We start from the raw sequence: 27,358 nt of genomic DNA, 5'->3' as shown, positions 1-27,358 counted from the left end.
GCTGTCAAGCTGCCGCCACAGCACACAGCCACACTCGCTGCTGTCAAGCTGCCACCACAGCACACAGCCACACTAGCTGCTGTCAAGCTGCCACCACAGCTCACAGTCGCACTCGCTGCTGTCAAGCTGCCGCCACAGCACACAGCCACACTCGCTGCTGTCAAGCTACCGCCACAGCTCACAGCCACACTCGCTGCCACCACCACAGTTCAGCCACTCCCCTGGCCGTGTGTGTGGTGGGAGGAGTGAAGAGTGTGGTGTTACAGAATTCGATGCATGTTTTCTGAGCTTGAAATTCAGTCCAGGAATAAAGGAAGATAGACTGATGCAGTGCAGGATTTTCGTGCTGCAGGAATTGTTAGTACAAACATTTACCAAATATACGAGTGAAGTGTGTGTGTGTGTGAGAGACAGAGAGAGAGAGAGAGAGAGAGAGAGAGAGAGAGAGAGAGAGAGAGAGAGAGAGAGAGAGAGAGAGAGTGAGAGAGAGAAAAAAAGCAATGTATATTAATTAATAATTATTATACATAATGACCTGGAAGGACCGCCCAGTCAGCGACAACACCCACCCCCGGCAAGTGAGGGGAGCCGAGACTGTGAAAGGGAGACGAGGTGTGAAAGACATCTCTGGCAGCGTATTACAACACGCGTAATTAATTACTGATGCCGCCACTCCTCAAATTATTGATCTTACTAAGTAGGACTCCGAGGAGAGCAGTCCAGAGTAATCTCTACCATTGATAACTTCTGGATGTAAATTAATTGAATTTCCATTTGATAATTACACGGAATTATATATAATTATTATTATATAATAAGCATATATAGCACAAAAAACATAAAAGGAAGGGAGTGGTAGGAGAAAAGTACACACACACACACTGTATTGGAGGGGACCCAAACATTCCCTCTAATGGGTTATGTATGGTTTCCTCCGAGGCTATGGGTCCCCCTTCTTCCAGCCAGAGGTGGTACTCCCAGCATATATATAATTATTATACGCTCAGAGGATCACGAGAATTGCCAAAATTCACTCAAGACCTATGTCTCAAAATTGACTAAGGAAAATAATGAAATTGCAGGCTACAGTTTAATACTTTACCAATCTAATAACCCTATGCTAAAACATTCCGTTCCTAAGAGGCAAGGTGAGGTGATCTACAAGTTGTACACAAACTCAAAACACAGACATTATCTTGGGATTATTGTGTCTGGGTACAAGTGACACAGGATGAACAACCCAGCGGGTTTTATTCCTATTGGGGGATGGGGGTTATACACGCTGGCATGGCGGTGTGTCCACTCACAGGATGAGTGACGCTGCCCAATAAGCTCGGGGAAAAATTATAAATTCAGTTAAGACATTACCTTAACCTCCACACCTGTCACCCAGGTTTCACAACCTCCACACCTGTCACCCAGGTTTCACAACCTCCACACCTGTCACCCAGGTTTCACAACCTCCACACCTGTCACCCAGGTTTCACAAGGACCTAGTAGCGGGTCCTGGAACACTCCCAGGTCCTGGAACACTCCCAGGTCCTCCAGGTCACCGTGGGTGAGCCAGCCCTGGAGCCCAACACAGCCAACGGAACACATTATCTCATCATGTAAATAACGACCCAGGCCTGCGCTGGCTGGGAAATTCCTCGCACATTCCTGAAGGTCTTGCGAGCTCGGGTTGCATTATCAGTTAATTTTAGAAGCGGTTTACCCGCTTTCAACAGGCTGCACGCTACCCCCCCCCCCGCCCCGCCACACGACCCCTTTCTTACCTTTTCTAGAGGAGGCGAGGGAGAGGGGGGGGGGGGAAGGGATTATTGAGAGAAAAAGAAAGAGACAGAGAGACATGATGGAAGAATAATAGGTCGGGTCAACACATAACCGACAGTTAAAAAGGCCGGGTCCGAGAACAGCTCTATCCTGCAGGCATAGATAGTAAACGTAAACACACACACACACACACACACACACTCGGCTGGTAGCTGAGTGGACAGCGCGCGGGACTCAATCCTGTGGCCCGGGTTCGATTCCCGGTGCCGGCGAGAAACAATGGACATTGTTTCTTTCATCCAAATGCCTCTATTACCAAGCAGTAAATAAGTACCTGGGAGTTAGCCAGCTGTTACGGGCTTCTTCCTGGGAGGGGGAGGGGGGGGGAGAAATTGTAGTTAGTAACAGTTGATTGACAGTTGAGAGGCGGGCCGAAAGAGCAGAGCTCAACCCCCGCAAGCGCAACTAGGTGAATACACACACACAAAACGTGACTTTAGACGTGCAGGTCAAAGCGTGACTACACACTTGCACTGGTTGCGTGAGTGTCAAGAGCTTTGAACCAGATGACATATTTTCTGTCCTCTCCTGATCCCGTATGAGCACGCGCTCCAGAAGGTGGGGTGGACACGAATGGGGCGGGGATTACACACCTCTTCCCCACGCCGCTATAAATGAGGTTGGTCACACACACACACAGTCCTTGACTTGTATACCATGCAAGGTGACGGAGAAGATCGTGAGAAAAAAACCTAGTAACACATCTGGAGAGAAGAGACTTCGTGACAAATCGCCAACATGGGTTCATGGAGGGTAAATCTTGCCTTACAGGCTTAATAGAGTTCTACGACCAGGTGACAAAGATTAAGCAAGAAAGAGAGGGCTGGGCGGAATGCATTTTCTTGGATTGTCCGAAAGCTTTTGACACAGTACCGCATAAGAGGCTGGTACATTAGCTGGAGAGACAGGTAGGAGTGACTGGTAAGATTCTCCAGTGGATAAGAGAGTACCTAAGCAATAGAATCCAGTGAGTTACAGTAAGGGGCGAGACCTCAGATTGGCGTGAAGTCACCAGTGGCGTCCCACAGGGCTCTGTTCCCTGTCCTTTCCTGTTTCTGATATACGTAAATGATCTCACGGAGAGTATAGACTGATTTCTCTCAATGTTTGCTGACGCCAAAATTATGAGAAGGATTAAGACAGGAGGACTGCTTGAGGCTTCAAGAAGACCTAGACAATCTGATGGAATGATCGAACAAGTGGTTGTTGGAGTTTAACCCAATCAATTGTAATGAAGATAGGTGTAGGGAGCAGGAGACCGCTACATGGTATCATTTGGGAGATGAAATTCTTCAAGAGACAGAGAGAAAGGCTTGGGGGTTGATATCACGCCAGACCTGTCCCCTGAAGCCCATATCAAGAGTATAACATCAGCGGCATACGCCAGGTTGGGCAACATAAGACCGGCATTTAGAAACTTGTAAGGAATCATTCAGAACTTTGTATACCATATGTCAGACCAATCTGAGTATGCAGCTCCAGCATGGAGTCTATATCTAGTCAAGCATAAGACTAAACTGGAGAAGTTTAAAAGGTTTGCCACCGGACTAGTACCCGAGCTGAGAGGTATGAGCTACGAGGAGAGACTACGGGAGTTAGACCTCACGTCGCTGGAAGACAGAAGATTTAGGGGGGACATGATCATCACATACAAGATTCTTGAATTGATAAGGTAGATAAGGGCATGCTATTTAACCCAAGGGGCACACGCACTAGGGGGACACAGGTGGAAATTGAGTGCCCAAATGAGCCAGAGATATATTAGAAAGAACTTTTTTTAATGTCAGAGTGGTTGACAAATGGAATGCATTAGGAAGCGAGGTGGTGGAAGCGGTCTCCATACACAGTTTCAAGTGTAGATATAATAGAGCCCAATAGGCTCAGGACCCTGTACACCTGTTGATAGACAGTTAAGAGGCGGGATCAAAGAGCCAGAGCTCAACCTCCGCAAGCACAAATAGGCGAGTAAAAATAGGCGAGTTCACACATACCTTACGTTATTTATGTTATAAACGAAGCTACATACATATACCCCCAGTCATTTTAAACTGGGACACAAGGCGTCAGACACGTGACAACCAGAAAATATACTCCCAAAATATTAAACATGGGCAGGCGGCGTTAACCTCAAGGTAAGGTCACTGGTATTTACACCTTATACCATTATGAGCAGACTAACAAGGGAGACTATTTCAACACCAAGGAAAGATATCCAAACAATTAGATGGATTCAGGGGAAAGAATGGTCTAGCCAAACTTTCTGAGAGTAACTGCGTACGTTATACTGTGGGCGTGAGGGTGTACTGTGTGGGGGGGGGGGGGGTGTACTGTGTGGGAGGGGGGTGGTGTACTGTGTGGGGGGGGGTGGTGTACTGTGTGGGGGAGGGGTGTACTGTGGGGGAGGGGTGTACTGTGTGTGGGGGAGGGGTGTACTGTGTGTGGGGGAGGGGTGTACTGTGTGTGGGGGAGGGGTGTACTGTGTGGGAGGGGTGTACTGTTGGGGAGGGGTGTACTGTGGGGGAGGGGTGTACTGTGGGGGAGGGGTGTACTGTGGGGGAGGGGTGTACTGTGGGGGAGGGGTGTACTGTGTGGGGGAGGGGTGTACTGTGTGGGGGGGGGTGGTGTACTGTGTGGGGGGGGGGGTGGTGTACTGTGGAGGGGGTGTACTGTGTGGGGGGGGGGTGTACTGTGGGGGAGGGGTGTACTGTGGGAGGGGGTGTACTGTGGGAGGGGGTGTACTGTTGGGGAGGGGGTGTACTGTTGGGGAGGGGGGGGTACTGTGGGGGGGGGGTGCTGTACTCATCTAATTGTACTTACCTAATTGTGCTTGCGGGGGTTGAGCTTTGGCTCTTTGGTCCAGCCTCTCAACTGTCAATCAACTAACGGATGTGGGAGGTGTACTGTGGGTGTTCTGTGGGGGGGGGGTGTACCGTGGGAGTGGGGGTACACTGTGGGCGTGCGGGTATACTGTGGGGGGTGGGGGGGGGGTGATCACCCAGACCACCACCAAAGATGTCCTGACAAACAACAAAATAATCGACAGCTACAATAGAAGACTGGACATAGTCGAGGCATTATATGCCCCAAACAGCCTCCGCCAACCACCAACAGCCAGCTAACACCAAATTACACTCCTTCAGTCATCTTCAAGAACACGACGAACCATCCAACATACTGCCCCGGCCATCATGAAAGACAAGGTCATTGGTAAGCTCCAATCGTCCTATTGGCCCATAAGTGAGGTGCGTGAGCTTCACTTCATCCTCCCGACTGTTTGGAGGGTGACCAACGACGCGGGTTCGAGTCCACAGCCAAGCTCTAAAGATTTTCTTCAGGTCGAGATCATTCGCAGGACGCGGCACAGGTGGAAGGTGTAGAGGTCCGGCCGGACATGAACCAACGTGAACACGTAGAAATTGTTACAAATATAATCCTCATTAAAAGCAGACGTGGCAGAAGCATTGCGAACTATGTGTAATATTGTTCAACGTGACTGTTACTATGCGAGCCTGGGGCCAGATTCACGAAAGCACTTACGCAAGCACTTACGAACGTGTACATCTTTCCTCAATCTTTGACGGCTTTAGTTACATTTATTAAACAGTTTACAAGCATGAAAACTTCCCATTCAACTGTTGTTTTAGTTATAAACAGCCTCTTGATGCTTCGGAACTCATTGACTGTTTAATAATTGGAAATAAAGCCGCCAAAGACTGAGAAAAGATGTACAGGTTCGTAAGTGTTTGCGTAACTACTTTCGTGAATTTGGCCCCTGAGCGCTATTTTGTGTCAGTAAGCCCTATACAGGCAGGCCTATACATACGCACAAATACACTTAGGCATATACGCACAAATAAAAGGGGTTCGCCCAACGAACAAATAACGGTTGACCGGGAGAGTCCCAACAACAACGAAATGACAGCAGACATGAAACCATTATTGATGGTGTTTATGCTAAGCTGTCAGCTGACCGACCGACCACGGCCTCCCACGTGCTCCAGTCAGCCGACCACCACAACACCCACCGCAACACAAGCCTTTCTTGGCTACACTTGCAGATAAAATCTTTACCCAGTGTGATTGTTTTGATGTTATGCTGAAGGCCTATTAACCTCTGCAGGGTCATTAAGGCCACCATAATAACTTCAAAGTATTATTAGTGGTTGGTCTGTAATTCGAGACAATTGTGGGAACCGACCTGTGAGATTTATATTTATTTAATTTATATGAATTTATATTTACGTTAATTTATATACTTCGATAGCAATTTGTATAATGATAAGTGGACTGTATTTCTGCAATAATCTCATAATCTCACAAATCGATCCTCTACACATTAGGGGGGGTTTAATAGTTTATATATATATGCAGCCAATCAAACTACAAAATTAACTACATACATTGAAGAGGTTCCTTATCTTATAGTACAGCAGGTTAGTCCACCAGGTATAACTAGGGTGTAGACACCAAATTATCCTCTTTGAGGTAGCTTCCATATCACCCAGTAACTGGTGCACAAATCTTGCATCCTCGTCTTGACCTGTCAAAAGTGCGCTAGCTGTGAAGCCAGATACCTATATATGACAAGTATATCAGAGAAAACAGTACATGGAACATGAAGACCTGGCTTAATTACCTTTAGTATGAGGCGATTTCGCGTTCTAACCGGGTCACCCTATATAATGACATTAATGGCCACTAATGATAGATAATGGGTTTCGGAAAGAACACTTAACTTGATTTGTTGACAGCGTGTTGACAGATGGTACACCTTTGGTATCCATAACACTACGTCCAAGTAAAATTAACAGGAGCCGAATTTGCTCCCGTGTGAGCCTCTGGTCTCTATATAAACAACAATGGCTGCCCTCCTCCTCACTCTGACGCCTGGCTTACATTGTCCACATTTCAGAAAGTGATAGAAGGGTCACATTTACTCTACTTTAATATTGATAATTAAGTTAATTTATATAAGATGTTTTTATGATGGTAAAGCCCAAAGACTAATGTATTTAAGAATAATTCCCACCATAATAGGTGGTGAATTATAATAGTATGTGGTGATGATATCCCGTTTTCTATAGACGGTAATTCCACTACAAGTTACGTTTTCTATGGGTAACTTGTTGGTAATACAGCTATTATCTGTATGATATATTAAATGGTGTCGGATTTTCCGACAACAATGTTCAAGACTAAAGTACACTCTCAGTTGGTATACACCGAGAACAGGATAAACCTTTTCATAAATATATCCCTTATCAACCCCCAACATTAATACATTTCAGTTCCTTATTGGGTGTGGAACGCCCGCTTTCGAACAATTCCTTACAATAATTATAATAATAATTGTTGTAATTAATAATGATTACTTTCCCTTCTGCTGGGTCATGAAGAAAGCTGGCCTCGGGTGAAAGGGGGGCTGTGACGATCTCTGTCTGGAACCCGTAGGTGGGGGGACTCTGACGTCCACCTCCTGGTGCTCGTGTGGCCCCCAGGCTCTGCTTCAGGAGGCTGGGGTCGTTCTTGCCCTTGATGGGGGGGGGGGGGGGGGGGGGTCATCGGCCCCGACCACGGCGGTCTCCGGGTTTGGAGAGTGTGCGCCTTCTCTTACCAACTTCGAGGTAAACTCCGGAACTGGAGCCCCTGGGGGCAGTGCGATGTTACCTTCAACCTCGTTCTGAGAGTTCCTGCGACGGCGCTGGAACCAATCGTATTGGGGTTTGCCTTTCCATTGGAGATTTTCGGAACTGTGGAGAGGGGGGGGGACCTACTGCATGGGCTACAGCTTCTTCCCCTTATCAACCTACCGTGGCTTTGTGCCCTGGAGAGGCCACTCCAGACCGACAATCAGAGCGCAACTCCTTAGTCTGCATTGGTTAATATTTTAAAATTTTCGACAAGTCTGTTAGCATATCCATTATTGGCTGGGACGTACCTTACCCTACCGAGTTCCTCGTTAACTTGCCTCCAACTGAAGCCGTGTGTGCGTGCGTGTGTGTGCGCGTGTGTGTGTGTGTGTGTGTGTGTGTGTGTGTGTGTGTGTGTGTGTGTGTGTGTGTGTGTGTGTGTGTGTGTGTGTGTGTGTGTGTGTGAGAGAGAGCTTACCTTTACTCTCCATCTTGTAAGAGAAACAGTAAGAAACTTCGCTCGAATGCATCAATAATCTGTACTAAGTGCTCAATGATAACATATTTCTGCAGGTTCAGGTATCAGCGTACTTACAGGGAACGTCAGGGTTTAGGTCCATCACAAGGACTTTGATCAATAGTACCCATGTAAAAAAAATCAGAAATAGGACACCAAATGGGGATGCCAAATACCTGTTTGTACAATAGACTATCAGGGCTAAGGAACCGTGCCTTTTTTAGTACATATTTCGAGTAATTTCCTAAATGTGCATTCTAGAATTTCAAAAGTAGTACAACTCGATGCCAATAAAATTTATCCATCATTCCAATAGTATCCTTACCAGGCACGTTGATGAACAGACTGAACATCCAGTGACTCACTCTCACCCCGATGACTGGACCCTCGCAATAAGCCAGCAAATTCCTTTCGAGATTTAAGGATGGCAGCGCATATGGTACGTATGGAGTCATTATAGTCTCTTGAGTCGTTTACCCAGTCTAAGTGGGTGTAGGTATTTGGCTGAGGATCAGTCGAAGTGGGTTTCCAGTTTTGTGGGTCTTGACAGTTTCGTGCACATATCCAGGCTTGTACTCTCCAGTTGCTTTGGGTAGGTGAAGTCAAGACCTTTTGGCAGTAACAGCTTCAACCATCTGTTTACCTTCGTTTTTAGTTCGGTAGTGGTGTCCTTAATGTTCACTTGGAATTTAATTTGGTCAGAGATCATGAGGTTTATTTTCTCAGTCAATTCATCATCATTTAGGGTGACGTACTGTATATTAGCGGCTTGTCACCTCTTCCAATGACTATTTCCTTATTATCACAAAGGTTCTTGGTTGCCGCTTGTAGGTCAGGAGACATCATGGTGCTTCTATAGTTGTCACGAGTCATTCCTCCTGCTGCCAGAAGTTTTGCTTGAAAAATATTCTAGGTGGTGGCCTTCCTTTGTGTCCCAAAGTCGAAGCCGTCCAGCAGGATCTCCAACTCCACCTTCCGGAGATCTCACTTGGTGTAGACATAAGACAGTTAATTCCCACATTCAGTGGAGTGATTAGCTTAGGGGAGATTTAGGAAGCCATCTCTGCGTCAGAGCACCGTAACTGGACCCCCCAAACACGTCAGTGTTCTGATGGCCCTCGTCTCTGTTGTGGCGATGTCAGTCTGCAAGTTTGTGCAGGCTGGTCCGGAGGTCCTCGTCGGTGTTGGTATGCATCCACTGTACTCATCATGCTGCAGCGGCGTTTTGTAAACGCTGATCTCTTTCTGTCCACTTGGGCTTGACGGTAGAGCGACGGTCTCGCTTCATATTGGTTGGCGTTCAATCCCGACCGTCCAAGTGGATGGGCACCATTCCTTCCCTCCATCCCCCCCAAATCGTTATCCTGATCTCTTTCAAGTGCTATATAGTTGTAATGGCTTGGCGCTCTCTCCTCAATTGCTCTCTTATGCTTTGTGAATCTGTTGTCGGAGTAGATCTTGGCGAAATTTTATCGTGAAGTTTGTATGTCTTGCTGGTGGGTCGCTTGTTCTAATATTAGAATGGAAGCAGTCCTTGTAAACATGTTGTTGAATATAACAAAAGGGCGAGATCAATTATTCTTGCCCGAATCTTTTATATATTTCTTTTGTCGCTCTATGAACCAGATCAGAATTGTCTCAATGAGGAATAAAACAAATAGCCATCTTGAGAGAGAGAAACTACTAGCTGGGTAAGATGACCAGACCACACACTAGAATGTGAAGGGACGACGACGTTTCGGTCCGTCCTGGACCATTCACAATCGACTTGAGAATGGTCCAGGACGGACCGAAACGTCGTCGTCGTCCCTTCACATTGTAGTGTGTGGTCTGGTCATCATACTTTAGCCATGTTATTGTGACTCATCGCCTGCATACTAGCTGGGTATTATGGAATTACTATCCCAGAGAGATCTCTGGGATAGTAATTATCTTAGAGATTTATTTCACTTTGTGATGTATGCATATACATCTTCATGATGTACACATTTACACTATATATTTTTGTAATGTGTATAACTCCATCTAAATGGAGTTTCTTGACGTCTCAAAAGTCCAATTAAATACTTTTTGCATTTAGTAGGATAATTAACTTTCTACAAGTTCATGTTTAACACCTGTGCAAATGTTGGCTCGGAACACCTGTGATAAACACCTGTGATAAAGACAGTGTCCCATAAATGTCGGAGCGTTGGGATGTTACAGTGCACGACCCCGGCCTCCACCCACGACCCCGGCCTCCAGCCACGACCCCGGCCTCCAGCCACGACCCCGGCCTCCAGCCACGACCCCGGCCTCCAGCCACGACCCCGGCCTCCAGCCACGACCCACGACCCCGGCCTCCAGCCACGACCCACGACCCCGGCCTCCAGCCACGACCCACGACCCCGGCCTCCAGCCACGACCCACGACCCCGGCCTCCAGCCACGACCCACGACCCCGGCCTCCAGCCACGACCCACGACCCCGGCCTCCAGCCACGACCCACGACCCCGGCCTCCAGCCACGACCCACGACCCCGGCCTCCAGCCACGACCCACGACCCCGGCCTCCAGCCACGACCCACGACCCCGGCCTCCAGCCACGACCCACGACCCCGGCCTCCAGCCACGACCCACGACCCCGGCCTCCAGCCACGACCCACGACCCCGGCCTCCAGCCACGACCCACGAACCTTCAGCTCCTTTTTGAGTGGTCGATTTGATTAAGGGAACGCGAGAACGACAGCTCTTGACCCGAGCTGAGAGTCGACACACGACTCTTCGCGATAATGAGCTCAGGACTATTGGGTTCCTGTCAGGACGGCCAGGAAATGACGCACTAAAACTACACAACGCACCCCATGACGTCTTGTTTGCGTCGTAACAACATCGTGACGTTGGTACAGCGTTGTAGTTACGGTGTGTGTGTGTGTGTGTGTGTGTGTGTGTGTGTGTGTGTGTGTGTGTGTGTGTGTGTGTGTGTGTGTGTGTGTGTGTGTGTGTGTGTGTGTGTCACGTGACGGGAGGAGCAAAACACCTTCCCTCATCACCTTCGTCAGGATTAATTAGCCCAAGTGTTATTGATCCTCGCCCTCTGGGCCTGATAACCCCGGGGGAGGCTTCTCCAGTCCTGTTATTGACAGTTAATCATTGGCCATGTTTCCCTAAGCTGTTGTGAGCGCTGTCTGCCTGTCTGGGGCTGACGCTGTCTGCCTGTCAGCCTGCCTGCCTGCCTGCCTGGGGCTGACGGTGTCTGAAATAGACAGTTACAGTATGAGGCTGACGTTCTCTGTCAGGAACTGGTGTCCTCTACCATGGACCAGCAGCGAGACTGTCTATACAGAACATAAACCTGTCTCTGTGTGTCCCTGAAACGTAAGGTAATTACCAGGAGAACCGTTAAGCCATTAGAACTATATAGCCCGTGAAAGGGATGAGAGGACAGGGATTGGGGACAGGGCAGGGCACGGATTGGGGACAGGGCAGGGCACGGATTGGGGACAGGACACTGGATCACAAACCGTCTTTGCCCGTCTCACTCGACGTATATGGCAACAGTCCGTCCCGCGAGCAGATTATCTTGAGGTTATCTTGAGATGATTTCGGGGCTTAGCGTCTCCGCGGCCCGGTCCTCATCAGGCCTCCATTTTGTTACATCTCTCCCCCCCCCCCCCCAGGAAACAGCTCGTAGCATCTGTAACTCCCAGGTACCTTCTTACTGCTAGGTGAACATGTGCATCATGATAAAAGAAACTCTGCCCAGTTTTTTTTCCGCCTCCGCCGGGGATCGAACCCGGAACAATAGGACTACGAACACCAAGCGCTGTCTACTTAGCCGTCAGCCGAAGCAGGGCGAGGTAGCCACACTCGCAGTGACGCAGCCACACTCGCAGTGACGCAGCCACACTCACAGTGACGCAGCCACACTCACAGTGACGCAGCCACACTCACAGTGACGCAGCCACACTCACAGTGACGCAGCCACACTCACAGTGACGCAGCCACACTCACAGTGACGCAGCCACACTCACAGTGACGCAGCCACACTCACAGTGACGCAGCCACACTCACAGTGACGCAGCCACACTCACAGTGACGCAGCCACACTCAGTGAGGCACACAACCACGCTCGCAGAACCTTTGACACTGTAACAATGCATGTCAATCACCGTCTCTCTCACACACACACACACACACACGTGTGTGTGTGTGTGTGTGTGTGTGTGTCTGTGTGTGTGTGTGTGTGTGTGGGGTTGACAAATGGAATGCATTAGGAAGCGATGTGGTGGAGGCTGACTCCATACACAGTTTCATGTGTAGATATGATAGAGCCCAATAGGCTCATGAACCTGTACACCTGTTGATTGACAGTTGAGAGGCGGGACCAAACAGCCATAGCTCAACCCCCGCAAGCACAACTAGGTGAGTGCACGCGCACGCACGCACTAACACACACACACGGCCGCGCTTAAACAAATGAAAACTGATATCAGAATATCAACCTGTTCTCATTTAATGCACCGTATTTTTAACGCAATATATCAAACCGTCAAAATTGCGGGGTTAAGTAAAAAAAAAAAAATATAAAGGACCATAATATTGACCTTTTCCGCGCAACGGTCTCTACAGGCGAGTGAGAGTTTCTGGGGTTCGAAGGTTTCACTTTAGCCAAAACCATTTGCTTTTGTACGTAGTGTAAGATCACGAGAACCTCGGCTCAGTCATGAAGACAGGCCGGGTGAGGAGACGCCCGGCCTCGACTTACGACAGCTTCTATATTTACATCCACCCAAACTTATTCATATGTCTACCCTACGCTTGAAACAATCAAGTGACCCCCCCCCCCAGGTCTGTAACGTTACCTGGTAATTTGCGCCATAAATCAACAACACTTGGTCCAGCTGATATCTGGTAACTATTATGATTACTTGATTAATTACCCAATTATTACTTATTTTCAACATTAACCATCATCTGCCAATCTCTGTTCCCTCTGGAAGCCTTTGTCGATCATCTTGCAGCAGTTGTGTGTGTTTGAATCTGAATATATTTCCTGCCCCATTATAATCTCGTCTACACGTGGTAAACAACAGAGGTCCCAGGAAAGAGCTCTTGACAACTCCACACTCCACTTCTTCTTGAGATGGTTATCTTGAGATAATTTCGGGGCTTTTTAGTGTCCCCGCGGCCCGGTCCTCGACCAGGCCTCCTTACAACGACCTCCCACTCAGACTTGAATCCCTTTATGCTAACTCTGCAAAGACATACGGGCGAGCACACACATGTACACAGGATGATAAAGGATGTTGGAGGCACGGTGAGGAGACGACTCACGCCAGGCCTGCAATACGCCAGGGATGATAAAATTATCTGGCTAGATCTACTCAGGTCGTCCTTTCATCTCCAAGCCTTTGATGCGTCCTACTGTCGGCGAAATAAATCGGAGGACGATGGTGAAGAGACAAGCGCGGAAAAGGAAAGAGGAAAATAAAAGGGTGGAAGGGATGGAACTGTTACTTTAAGAAAACCTTTTGTTGGAGAGTAGGTAAAGGTATAACGTGCTTTTCTAACAACTTCCGCCTTCCAACACTTAAATATTTATAAGTAGAGATAATGGACCGGTCTCAAGACGGCGCGAGGCCTGGCACACGCTTCCTCAGGCTGGTCTGACTGCTTGTCCTCACACACTACACCGCAGTTTGACGTCAGAATCCCCAACGGACAAATAAAGTGGTACTATAAATCACAGCGGCTCTCATACATTCACGTTTTCTATGCGTGGTAGACAGACTAGGTTCGGTTAGGTTTAAGTTCGATATTTTAGTGCACCATTTTCTGTCCGTTGCGGCAACTCGAGAGGCTGGATCTTAAGGTGGTGATTTATATTAGTGATGTTGAATATAGAAGAATCTAACGAGGTCTTCCAATGGGTAGCGGAAAATGATATGACGTTCAAAGATGATCAATTCCAATTCCTTCTGTACTAGACACACGAAGACCTCACACGGAGTCGAGGACTCAAGACACAGAAAGGAGCGACCAAGTCAAAGATCTTGGAATGATAATGTCGGAAGATTTAATGTTCAGAAATCACAAAGTAAACATTCTGAGAGGGCAATTACAGGGTCGTTAATGAGAAGCTTCAAACTAAGGTATGATGGTACCAGTGATGGTAATCTTGAAGGCACTGGTGACACCTCGCAAGGAATATGGCTCGGTGCTCACGCCCCCTTACAAGGCAGACGAGATGGCAGAGCGGGAACGGTGTTCAGGGATCATTTACTGCAGCACAGGAACAGTGAAGCATTTAAACTACTGAGAGAGACGAAGTCGAGGCACTCAAACTGCACTCCACGGAACGAGGAAGAGATATCTCATGATATACACATGGAACATGCGGCAAGCTCTCGCTCCAAACCTGCACACTCAAATTCCAACATACTGGAGTGAGATATGGTGGAAATGCAAAATATATCCAATGAAAAGTCAAGGGTGCCATAAGCACAACTAGAGAACACAGTGTAAAGGCCCACGACTCATCAGTCTCCTGTCAAGAAATATTAGAAATGAAGCTGGAACAACAGTGTAATCTTTCAACTGAGAACTTGGCAAGTTTCTGCAGGAGTTACAGGTTCATCCTGGCTGTGGTGGCTATGTGGGGCCGTGGGACTACCAGTATAAACAGCTTCACACACACCAGCCAATCACCAGGGAAGGCTGACCATACCCCAGGCTGCAGGTGTATAACAACTCTACAGTAAAAACAGTCAACAGGTAAAAAAAAAATCAGCCCTCCCTCCCTCCCTCTCTCTTACACACACACACACACACACACACACACACACTACCTGGGGTCTGGTTGCTGAGTGGACAGCGCGCAGGACTCTTAATTCTGTGGCCCGGGTTCGATCCCGGACCAGGCAGAAACAAATGGACAAAGTTTCTCTCACCCTTAATGCCCCTGTTATCTAGCAGTAAATAGGTACCTGGGAGTTAGACAGCTGTTACGGAACTGCTTCCTGTGTGTGTGTGTGTGTGTGTGTGTGTGTGTGTGTGTGTGTGTGTGTGTGTGTGTGTGTGTGTGTGTGTAGGGGGGGGGGGCGGGTGGAAAGGAAAACAAAAAAAATTGTTAGTAGTTAGTAACAGTTGATTGACAGTTGAGAGGCGGGCCGAAAGAGCAGAGCTCAACCCAGGCAAGCACAACTAGGTGAACACACACAAACACGTACGTCAACCTTCAGTTTCTCTACGTCACAGCTCATATAACGCATCATTGACAATGATTCCAATTTCATTTACAATTCAAAGGAAAATCCAGACTTTTTTCTTTGTTTGTACACTGACATTGAAGCCTTAAATCACTTGGCTTCTCAGAGAGGGGGGGGGGAGGGGTCCAGGCGACCCCCATCACCTCCCCCTCACAGACCTGACAACGGCGTATCCTACAGCAGGAGCTGGGTAACATGTGTAACCCTTTGTGGACAATCGTACACGTTGTACCGGGCTCACTATCTGTATCCACCAACGTAAACCTGGATTATGCCCGTATGACAATCTCGTGAACACAGATGCCTGGTGTGTGTGAGGCCGGGATGCCATAAACCTGTAGTGTGGAGACGTGTTGCCACGGTGCCAGAGTCGCCAGCTAGTCAGGCAACACACACATCACGCCAGCGAAGCCGAAACTTGAAAAACCGACGATTGGTATCTCACGTTTTTTAACGGTATTTACCTCGCAACTTCCATTGCTGTTGAGGGCCGCGTGCCGCTGCTGTCGCTGCTGTCGCTGCTGCTGCTGCTGCTGCCGCTGCTCCTGCTGCTGCTGCTGCCGCTGCTCCTGCTGCTGCCGCTGCTGTCGCTGCTGCTGCTGCTGCTGCCGCTGCCGCTGCTCCTGCTGCTGCTGCTGCCGCTGCTGCTGCTGCTGCTGCTGCTGCTGCTGCTGCTGCTGCTGCTGCCGTTGCTGCTGCCGCTGCCGCTGCTCCTGCTCCTGCTGCTGCTGCTCGTCCAGTATGACTGCGTCACCCCCTTTCCCTCCCCCCATCCTGTCATGCCTGCGTCACATTAACAGAAACAAAGGATGGAACTTAGAGCCAAAATTAGTCGAAGGAACATCAATCGACGGCTTTACTTACAAATGGTCACGCTGTGAACTACTGGAACTCCCCAGATGACGTGGTAAGCAGTGGACCAATAGCTTTAGAGGCCGACCTAACCTACCCGAGGCCTAAAACAATCCTAGGCGTTATATAAGCCATCTTAGCCCTATTTTAGTACATGTGCTATAATAGTCTTACGAAAGTTCAGGTTTTGTTAACTTCTTTCTCATGGTCTCACGGATATTAATAGTACAAAACATGGACCTTTTTTTTTGGAGTATAACCGTTCAATTTTCGTACTTTCGACCAGTTGTTGCTGTAAGGACCATCATTTCTGGATGACAGGTCGCGTCATCCACACCTGGGCGCGTCCAGGTCGCGTCATCCACACCTGGGCGCGTCCAGGTCGCGTCATCCACACCTGGGCGCGTCCAGGTCGCGTCATCCACACCTGGGCGCGTCCAGGTCGCGTCATCCACACCTGGGCGCGTCCAGGTCGCGTCATCCACACCTGGGCGCGTCCAGGTCGCGTCATCCACACCTGGGCGCGTCCAGGTCGCGTCATCCACACCTGGGCGCGTCCAGGTCGCGTCATCCACACCTGGGCGCGTCCAGGTCGCGTCATCCACACCTGGGCGCGTCCAGGTCGCGTCATCCACACCTGGGCGCGTCCAGGTCGCGTCATCCACACCTGGGCGCGTCCAGGTCGCGTCATCCACACCTGGGCGCGTCCAGGTCGCGTCATCCACACCTGGGCGCGTCATCCACACCTGGGCGCGTCCAGGTCAACACAGATTGGCTCTCAAAACTGAAGGTAAACAAAGAACACGTGGCCGCCGTGACGTCACACGAGTGACGTCAGTACACATGGAGGACCAGACAAGGGATAACCTCTGATACTCATCACTAAAAATATAACTAGGTATTATGGCCAGCCAAAAATATCCTGCACTGTATTTTTTCCCGTACAATATACAGTTTTTTTTCCCGTACAATATACTGTATTTTTTCCCGTACAATATACTGTATTTTTTCCCGTACAATATACTGTATTTTTTCCCGTACAATATACTATTTTTTCAGTACAATATACTATTTTATTTTCATAGGTATGTCTGCAGTTAGGTAGCTGCCCTATATATGGGGGGCTGCATGTTTGTAGCTCCAGATACCTCATGCCAATGGGTCGGAATGGTGTTGGTAACTGGGCATTCGGTGATGTAGTGTGGAAGATCATACTTTATTCACTCTCGTGTTCTGGAGAATATCCTCATAATGCACCCGGAGTCTGCCAGTGCAGACTACTTATCACATGCCTCTGTATGACTAACCATCCTGTGTGATGGGGATTTTTTTTATCACCACCTAGCTTGCTTTGTGACACGCTGTACTCCCATTCATATTGTCCAGGGTAGCTGCACAAATGCAAATGTACCTAAAAATGTGTTAATTAAAATAGTACCTAATGTGTTAATTAAAAACATAATAATAGTTTGATCAGAAGCGCAACGTGTTACTATGTGATACTAAGAGATCCCCAGTCCCACAGGATACAGGGGCGTGTGATCAGTAGTCTGCACTAGCCAACTTCAGGTACATTATGAGGATATCCTCAAGAACACGAGAGTTAATAAAGTAATTACAAAGCCCCAAGTCCCTAATATCGGCAGGTCTGAAGGGTATATGACTTGACATTCAATAATGTATTGTGTTGGATCATGACCCAGTTCCTGCTCAGGAGAGTTTGGCACCTGGAGTGCTCAGGATTGGGAGATCCGTCATCTGTAGCCACAGGTAACGGTAACCCAACCTGATCCTGGTAACCACTGTTGTCGCACAGTCTGGTGCACGTTTTGTGCTGCCCATATACGTACCTTTCGGATCTAAACGAATCATAACTTTTTATACTGGTGCTTATGGGCCATTGGGAGTCGGTAATTTCTCTATCAGACCCGAATGTTTGGCACAACACAGTCTTAACAACAGAGGAGATGATATCGCGGTCACAGTTGGCTGTAATGTCTGCATCATCATGAGTTATATTTGTGTGGGGACGGTTTATCCTTATGAAAGAGGTTCTAAACCCTTTATTCTGTGCAGCGAAATCTATAGATGGTTTATAATGGCTAATATGAGGCTCTTGCTGTCGATCTCGTTGAAGTTTTCAAGAGGGTGAAGAGCAGACTTTGAATAACAGAATATTACTGCTCCTCCCGTGTTTTTTTTGTTTACTGGCAGGTAGTTAGGGTGCAGCCAGGTAGGTGCAGCCAACCAGGTTTAACTCGATTAATAATCTGAGTAAAAGCATAATTTCTGTAAAATCTACCGACTGTTGCAGTCCACTCATCAACTTTTGTTGGTGATGGGTGAATGATACTTGAATGATGGGGTACAGCATCAGTGACAGGCGGATTTCACTTAAAAGATTTTGTAGTTTAATGAGAATGTACACACTTTTGTTCAACCATTTATCATACAAAGGGCGAGCTGGTATGTTAACACTAACTGCCGGTGTAGTTAGGGAGCAAAACAGTTTTGTCTTTGAAGAATGCTAGTGATGGGTTTCTCGTCATGTTAAAGTAAAGGCCGTTTTGATCTGCATAATTATCTCTAGTATGGCGAGAAGCTCAAGTTTTCCCTTAATATTAATGATTCTTTGGGCACCAAGAACCACCCTTATAGCTGCAGTTTGTATTACGTTTATTACAAATTAGAGGTGTAGAAGTGAATCGGGGCAAGGCATGATAATCAACTAGGGATCTAATAAACGTCATGTAAAATAGTTTAGCATATTTAGCAGGTATCAATATTTACATACTTAAGGATGCCAATGGTTTAATTCTTTAAATCCACGATGTAGGTCGTTCTCAGTGTCACTGTTGATACCTAACTCAAAAGGTATTTTCGCTCCCCACAGGTTTCAATGTTTTGGTTGTAGACTTTGAAAGATGGACATTTGATGTTCTGTTGTGGGGGATGAAGAATTGAGGATTTTGTTAATAGATAATAGATTCATTTCTTTTCACAGCTGTAATATCAAGTAAACCTTTCAATCGAGTTTGGGTATTTTCAACAATATAAATGTCACTAGCATAACTGACGACAGCTTCGTCAGCTAATGTGGGAATACCAAATTATTAATGTGTGCATCAAAACATTAAACAGTGCTGGGCTCTCCACCCCCGTGGTGTACCCAACTCAAAGAGTGCAGAATGTTTACTTTTAACCCCCTTTGAAAAGGACTCTGGCAGCTATTTTACTCAACTCCCCCCCCCCCCCCCCACTGAGCGCTGTCAACAGTCTTCCCTCAACTCCAAAAGAGGGTAGTTGCTCTAAGATTAATTTTCTGCTGTACCAAAAGCAGTTTGGAGATCAATAAATGCCTCATGAGCGCCTTGGTCCCTGGCTAATGAAATATTCAGTGAAGCAAGTCCGAGTGCATCTTACAGGAAGGACACGGTGCAGGAGCAGGTTGGGCTCTATCTTGAAACACTAACCCGTCGAGAATAATTCTCTCAAGAGTTTTACACATTCAGAATGTCATATATGTTCCTGTGTTTTGTCAGTTGGGCTTGGGTATAGGGTATTGGGTATGGGGTATTGGGCATGGGGTATTGAGCATGGGGTATTGAGCACGGGGTATTGAGCACGGGGTATTGAGCACGGGGTATTGAGCACGGGGTATTGAGCACGGGGTATTGAGCACGGGGTATTGAGCATGGGGTATTGAGCATGGGGTATTGAGTATGGGGTATGGGGTGTTGGGTTCCTGTGGTCAGCGGTCAGCTACGCCGGCCTGTCTCGTGCTTTGATTAAACAGTTCAAATAGAGGACCATTTGACAGCTCAGTGTTCTCATGGTAGTGTATGTTATGCCAGCCTCTCCAGGAGAGGCAGCCTTACCTTTTCGTGACTACATATTTTGCATTATTATTTCAAAGGGAATTATAGTTATCATCTGGACCTTATTTCATTGCAGGCAATTTCAATGTTGAAATTACGATTTATGTTGGCACTAACATAGCATGGTGTCGTATATCCAGATGAAGATTTTATGAAGGCCTTTATATACTGGCACTACTTGCATATTGCTCAAGCAACATATCTGCGTAAGGTGTAGGCGAGTGGTGAGCAAGTGGAGCAGTGTTAGGATGCGAGATATTTATATATTTAAATTTTCTTCTACATTTGGGACGAGAATGTTGCACGACTCATGCCTTACGAAAGAGCTGTTCCCAGAGCTGGTTATATACCTGTTCTTCAAGCTCTCTGTACTCTCGGCCGCAATAAGAAATATGTAGAGGGTGTGTGTGTGTGTGTGTGTGTGTGTGTGTGTGTGTGTGTGTGTGTGTGTGTGTTTTATACCGTTCAGGTAAGTTTAGGACTCGTGTACGGGCTGAAGTCGTGAGTCAGAGAACCACCTATCTCTTGCTTCCTGGTTTGGGTTTTATGTATTTCACAATATTGTCAAAATATGCTATTATTTTAGTGACAAGGTTCTCATACAATGCATTAACGGTAGTAAAAGAGTACAATTTAGTTCATTCAGAAATACAGCATTTGAAGAGCATGTGTAAATTTCCAGTGATACTGCCAATTTTCCTCTCAAAACTTTGAGGTTTGACATAATTTATGGCGTATGATTGAGGACGGTAAAATGCTCATCAATTTAGATAAAACTGTGCCGTTGACAGCATTATCGATGAGATCGTAACCAATAACATACCGAGTCTGTTGCCCCTGAGATGGTGACAATTGGATGCATTATAAGGCTATTTTCAAAAAACCTCAGTTAATAGTGATTGTCAGGCACCAGGTACCTCATGCCGATAGACATGAAGGGTCTAATAACTGGACATTACTGAGTGTGTTCAAGATCATGACCAAGCTCCTGCTCAGAGTTTGCACCTGGAGTGCTCAGGATTGGGAGATTCGTCACCTGTAGCCACCTGCCACAGGTAACGGTAACCCAATCTCATCTTGGCAAGCACTGTGTCGCACAGTCTGGTGGACGTTTTGTGCTGTCCATGAACATAGGTTTCGGATCTGAACAAATCATAACATTTTATTCTGGTGCTTACAGGTCGTTGGGCGTCAGTAATTTCTCTCCTGTTAGATCTGAGTTTTTACAACAATATAGTTTTGATAACATACAATGGGGATACCCAGGTCTAATTCAACATCATCTTTGTAACACGCTAATTTGATTGCAATGCCTGTCATTATGATGGGTTATATTGGTGTGTGATGGTATCCAGAGAAAGGAGATTCGAAACCCTTTACTCTTGTGCAGCGATTTGATCACATAATTGCTAGTATGAGGTTCTTGTCGATCTTCCAGGAAAAGTTTTCAATTGATTGAAGACTTTGAATCAATTCCTCCTCCTGTTTTTTAATATTCTGGTAGCTAGTTGTAATGCTGCTAGTTCTGCTTGTGTGGAGGTCAGCCACTTGCTTAACTTGACACCGATACTCTGTGTGCAAATATTATTTCTATAAAACCTACATGCTGCTGCAGTCCGTCCAGTAGAAGATTGGACTGAGAGGTCGGTGTAGACACAATGCTCGTGAAATGTTAAAATTTCGATGAAGGAAGCCATTGTTTCAAGTGTGACTGTTTTGAAAAGAGCAAGATTCTCATTACCTTTCTTGGTGACAGGTGTGTATGATACTTGAGTTTGATAAGATTGTAGGCATTTTTAGTCAGCCATTTATCATAAAATGAGTGAGTCGGTGTGTTGGCACAAGTCAATAGGGTGTTAACAGTACTGAATAATTTGTCTGAGCAATGCTGGAGATGTAAGGTTTCTCATGACTTTAAGGCAAAGGTTTGTGTTGACTTGCATGATTCTCTCTAGTATGGTTGCAAGCTTCAGTTCTTCTCTCATGTTGATGATTCTTGTGTATCTTGAGGCACCAAGAATTATCATCATGGCTTCATTCTGTACTATTTCAAGTTTGTCCAACACAGGCGAGGAGGTTAAGTAGGCTCAAGGCATGATAATCAACTAGAAATCTGATAAACATCACATTGCATAATCTAACATATATAATACTGATAATATTCTTACCAGTAAATGTTTTCAGTGTTTGTTTCTTTTAACCTACGATGTATAGATACTGCATTTGTGAAGTGACCCAAACTTCACTCTACGGGATTTAAGCGCCGCATTTCACTTACTAAACTTGAATATCTGCCAGACGACGAAAAACGAATCACCAGTGTATCACATAGACAACAAAGTTATACGGCTGCAGTTAAAACAAGGAGTGTGAGGCACAACGTGACCACCGAGTATTAAAAAGGTGGTTACCGTGGGATCTGTATGCCAATCCGAATTGGAAAATAATGAAGACCGTCCACATTGCTCATGTTTGATGTTTAAGAATAAGGACCCTCGAAAAGTTATGAAAGTTAAGTAGCGCCGCGAGAACCAGGCAGCGCGCCGCGAGAACCAGGCAGCGCTGTAATGGTCAAAATCAGGCAGTACAAGGAACGGTTCAACGCCACGTGAACCGCCCATCAATTAAAAAGACTATTGTTCGCTTCCCCCCCTCTGACATAAGCATCAAAGAGAGCTCTTAATAAACCCGTGCTCCACGCTGACGATATTACTCTTGGTGAACACGACAATGGCTCACCCGACCCACGCCCCCTCCCCCACTCCAGACCCACGCCCCCTCCCCCACTCCAGACCCACGCCCCCTCCCCCACTCCAGACCCACGCCCCCTCCCCCACTCCAGACCCACGCCCCCTCCCCCACTCCAGACCCACGCCCCCTCCCCCACTCCAGACCCACGCCCCCTCCCCCACTCCAGACCCACGCCCTTCCCCCCACTCCAGACCCACGCCCTTCCCCCCACTCCAGACCCACGCCCCCTCCCCCACTCCAGACCCACGCCCCCTCCCCCACTCCAGACCCACGCCCCCTCCCCCACTCCAGACCCACGCCCTCCCCCCCCCCTCCAGACCCACGCCCTCCCCCCCCCCTCCAGACCCACGCCCTCCCCCCCCCCTCCAGACCCACGCCCCCTCCCCCCCTCCAGACCCACGCCCCCTCCCCCCCTCCAGACCCACGCCCCCTCCCCCCCCCTCCAGACCCACGCCCCCTCCCCCCCCCCCTCCAGACCCACGCCCCCTCCCCCCCCCTCCAGACCCACGCCCCCTCCCCCCCCCTCCAGACCCACGCCCCCTCCCCCACTCCAGACCCACGCCCCCTCCCCCACTCCAGACCCACGCCCCCTCCCCCACTCCAGACCCACGCCCCCTCCCCCACTCCAGACCCACGCCCCCTCCCCCACTCCAGACCGACGCCCCCTCCCCCACTCCAGACCGACGCCCCCTCCCCCACTCCAGACCGACGCCCCCTCCCCCACTCCAGACCGACGCCCCCTCCCCCACTCCAGACCGACGCCCTCCCCCCCACTCCAGACCCACGCCCCCTCCCCCCCCCTCCAGACCCACGCCCCCTCCCCCCCCCTCCAGACCCACGCCCCCTCCCCCCCCCCCCTCCAGACCCACGCCCCCTCCCCCCCCCCTCCAGACCCACGCCCCCTCCCCCCCCTCCAGACCCACGCCCCCTCCCCCCCCTCCAGACCCACGCCCCCTCCCCCCCCTCCAGACCCACGCCCCCTCCCCCCCTCCAGACCCACGCCCCCTCCCCCCCCTCCAGACCCACGCCCCCTCCCCCACTCCAGACCCACGCCCCCTCCCCCACTCCAGACCCACGCCCCCTCCCCCACTCCAGACCCACGCCCCCTCCCCCACTCCAGACCCACGCCCCCTCCCCCACTCCAGACCCACGCCCCCTCCCCCACTCCAGACCCACGCCCCCTCCCCCACTCCAGACCCACGCCCCCTCCCCCACTCCAGACCCACGCCCCCTCCCCCACTCCAGACCCACGCCCCCTCCCCCACTCCAGACCCACGCCCCCTCCCCCACTCCAGACCCACGCCCCCTCCCCCACTCCAGACCCACGCCCTCCCCCCCACTCCAGACCCACGCCCTCCCCCCCCCTCCAGACCCACGCCCTCCCCCCCACTCCAGACCCACGCCCTCCCCCCCCCCACTCCAGACCCACGCCCTCCCCCCCCACTCCAGACCAACTCATAACGAGGAAACAACCGATGTCTATCATACTGGGTAGTTAACGGCAGTGTTGTGTTTAGTATTGTTGTGTGTGGGTTGTGTGACTAATTATAGGCAGGTTGTGTGAGGTACGCCACACATCCTGTCGCCTCCGCTTTAAAGAGGTTTTGTTTACTGACCTACGCGCGCGCGCGCTCTCGTGTGTGTGTGTGTGTGTGTGTGTGTGTGTGTGTGTGTGTGTGTGTGTGTGTGTGTGTCTGTGTGTGTGTGTGTGTCTGTGTGTGTGTGTGTGTGTGTGTGTGTCTGTGTGTGTGTGTGTCTGTGTGTGTACGTTCTCTCTCTGCGAGTCAGCTTGTGCGCGAGCGCTCATGCCTACCTCTGGAGGGGGGGGGGAGGCGATGGTGCACAAGAGCGAGCGTACAATAAGAGAAATCAAACAATAACACTCTCCCTACCCACCGTCTGCGACGCCTGCACCAGCAGCTTCCAAACACACACACCCCTACACACACACACACACACACCTACATACACACACACAACCTACCTACACACACACACACACCTACACACACACACACACCTACACACACACACACACACACCTACACACACACACACACCTACACCTACACACACACACACACCTACACACACACACACACCTACACACACACCTACACACACACACACACCTACACGCACCTACACACACACGCACACGCACGCACACATCCCTGTAATTCGAAGTTAGGGAGCGAGTGTGAGAGAGATCACAACTTACCTGCTCTAGCTCCGAGAATTTTTCTTGCAGGAGGTTCCACATGGAGGACATTATAGCAGCCATGACGGCCAAGGTTGTGGTGGTGGTGGTGTCAGCGATAGTGGTAGTGGTGGTGGTCAGGAACTGGTGGTGGTGGTGACACGAGTGGCAGGCTTCCTCTGTGGTTGACACTCTCCCTCTCTCTCTCTCATATCCTATCTATCTCTCTTTCTTCGTCGCATAATGGCTTGGCGCTTTCCCCCGACCATTACTTCCCTACCTCCCAAACGCCCACTTCAAAACAAAACACAGTTCCTCTTCTTGGAGATAGTGAAGCTGGTCAGCTTGACCGAGAGAGAGTTTGCCCTTGACAGCTTTAAGCTTAAGATTCAAGCTTGGATTAATGATTCGTTTCCCTGAGATTGGTATTTCAATTCTAAAAGCAAAAATAATATATGATAAAATAATAATAATACCAATAAAGATAAACAAATATATACTAATGATAAGCCTAAACAACCCGTTCTCGCAAATTTAATAAGTTAATATTGACTTATTAAATATGTGCATAGGTGACATACTTAACATAATAGATACCCTTAAAAAGATTCATAGAAAACACCGACCTTACCTAACCTACTTAGTATGTTAAGATAAGCATCTTATTGCTTCGTAATTACAATTATTACCTAACCTATAATAGGTATAGGTTAAGTAATAATTGTAATTACAAAGCAATAAGATGCTTATCTTAAGATACTAACAAGGTTAGGTAAGGTCGGTGTTTTCTATGAATATTTTTAAGGGTATCTATTATGTTTAGTATATCACCTATGCACGTAGTTAATAAGTCAATATTGACTTCACGAATTTGCGAGAACGGGTTGGCCTAAATGTACGTTATCACGTCAGTGCGTCAATGACGTAATAAGCGACGGAATGGCTACATTTCGGTGCTTATATTTATGCGTTTCTGCAGTCAATTCGGTTCGCCACATGTGCGTCACTGGCGTCTTCACATGTGCTTCACCGGCGTCACATACAGTGACGTGTTATCATTAGGGATTGCGACGACGTTCCCGTTATCGAGCACTGGCTTCCCTCCCTCCCTCCCTCCCTCCCTCCCGCAGCACAATACCGCCCCTCCTCTCTCTCCCTCCATTGTTACCAGGCTTTACAACTCCTCCACCACCAACATCTGAGAGAGTGCACTCCACCCTCCCCCCCACCAGTTATGAGACTCCCCACACTCGCTTCCCTCCTCCATCCTCTACCTCCCTCACCCCCCACAACCTCATCTCACCCCTCCACAACCTCACCTCACCCCCCCCCCACAACCATTTCTTCTTTTACACAAGATGTTTGAATGTTGTTCTTAATACAATCATCGATTTTATTTACGTCCCCCTTCGTCCTCCCTGACTACCGTCCCCCCCCCCCCTACGTCTTAATGAAGAAACCATCAGGTCAGCATCATAGGTGGAAGCGGATTTGGCGAACTCTTCAACCGTAAAATACATTATATGGGTCTTACCCATCTTAAAGTGTTGGTTTGAGACTGGTTTCAACCCCCCCTGTTGACCTTTCCACCATAGGTGATGCTCGGTCAACCTCGTATCCACGACATGCTGGTTACCCATTTAGCTTCATAATGACCTATTGTCACTCATGTCTAGCCGAGGCTTAATCACTCATCCAAAACCAGGGCCCGACGACCCCCTGGCCACCACAATCAGGGCCTGACGTCTCCCTGGCCACCACAACCAGGTCCCGACGACTCCCTGGCCACCACAATCAGGGCCTGACGTCTCCCTGGCCACCACAACCAGGTGCCGACGACTCCCTGGCCACCACAACCCGGTCCCGACGACTCCCTGGCCACCACAACCAGGTCCCGACGACCCCCTGGCCACCACAACCAGGTCCCGACGACCCCCTGGCCACCACAACCAGGTCCCGACGACCCCCTGGCCACCACAACCAGGTCCCGACGACCCCCTGGCCACCACAACCAGGTCCCGACGACCCCTTGGCCACCACAACTCGGTAAGAGAGAAGAAACGGAGGGGGACATGATCGGAACATACAGGATACTGAGGGGATCTGACAATATGGACAACGACAGCCTCTTTTAAAGAGGAAGGAAGTCGATCCTCCCTGGCTACTGTCCCCCATTCGTCATAAGGAGGGGGGGGGGACGATGAGTAAGTGAACGAATTTGTTTACTTATGATTTTGAAAGTTAGCAAAATCTATCAAAACATTAAATATATAACTCGATCCTCAGTTAATCCATGGGATAACCGGGATCTATCAACAGATTTCATGAAAGGCACCAAAGATAGTGTACATTCTGCGTTATTCAAACATTTAATACTGGAAAGCGTCAAAGAGTGTTCAGGTTATGGGTAACGATGTGTATCAGTGCTATACCGACTTGTCTGTATAAG

At 48.8% G+C, this 27,358-nt stretch overlaps 1 protein-coding gene across 10 annotated transcripts in view; it reads right to left on the bottom strand.

Moving 5' to 3' along the window:
• Epac (Exchange protein directly activated by cAMP) overlaps positions 1-27,358 on the bottom strand; it is a 165,032-nt gene that overhangs the window by 88,430 nt on the left and 49,244 nt on the right. The window contains exon 1 of one of the 10 annotated variants that reach the window (XM_045745799.2): positions 24,931-25,330. The exons of the other annotated variants lie outside the window; for them this stretch is intronic. Coding sequence (XP_045601755.2) covers positions 24,931-24,993 — 63 coding nt within the window. The 5' untranslated portion in view covers positions 24,994-25,330. Of the gene's footprint in view, positions 1-24,930; positions 25,331-27,358 lie in introns of those variants that run through there. 10 annotated transcript variants of the gene reach the window in all.

Source organism: Procambarus clarkii, chromosome 39 (genome assembly GCF_040958095.1).
Source record: "Procambarus clarkii isolate CNS0578487 chromosome 39, FALCON_Pclarkii_2.0, whole genome shotgun sequence".
NCBI lineage: Eukaryota > Metazoa > Arthropoda > Malacostraca > Decapoda > Cambaridae > Procambarus > Procambarus clarkii.
This window is presented reverse-complemented; position numbering and strand designations above follow the sequence as displayed.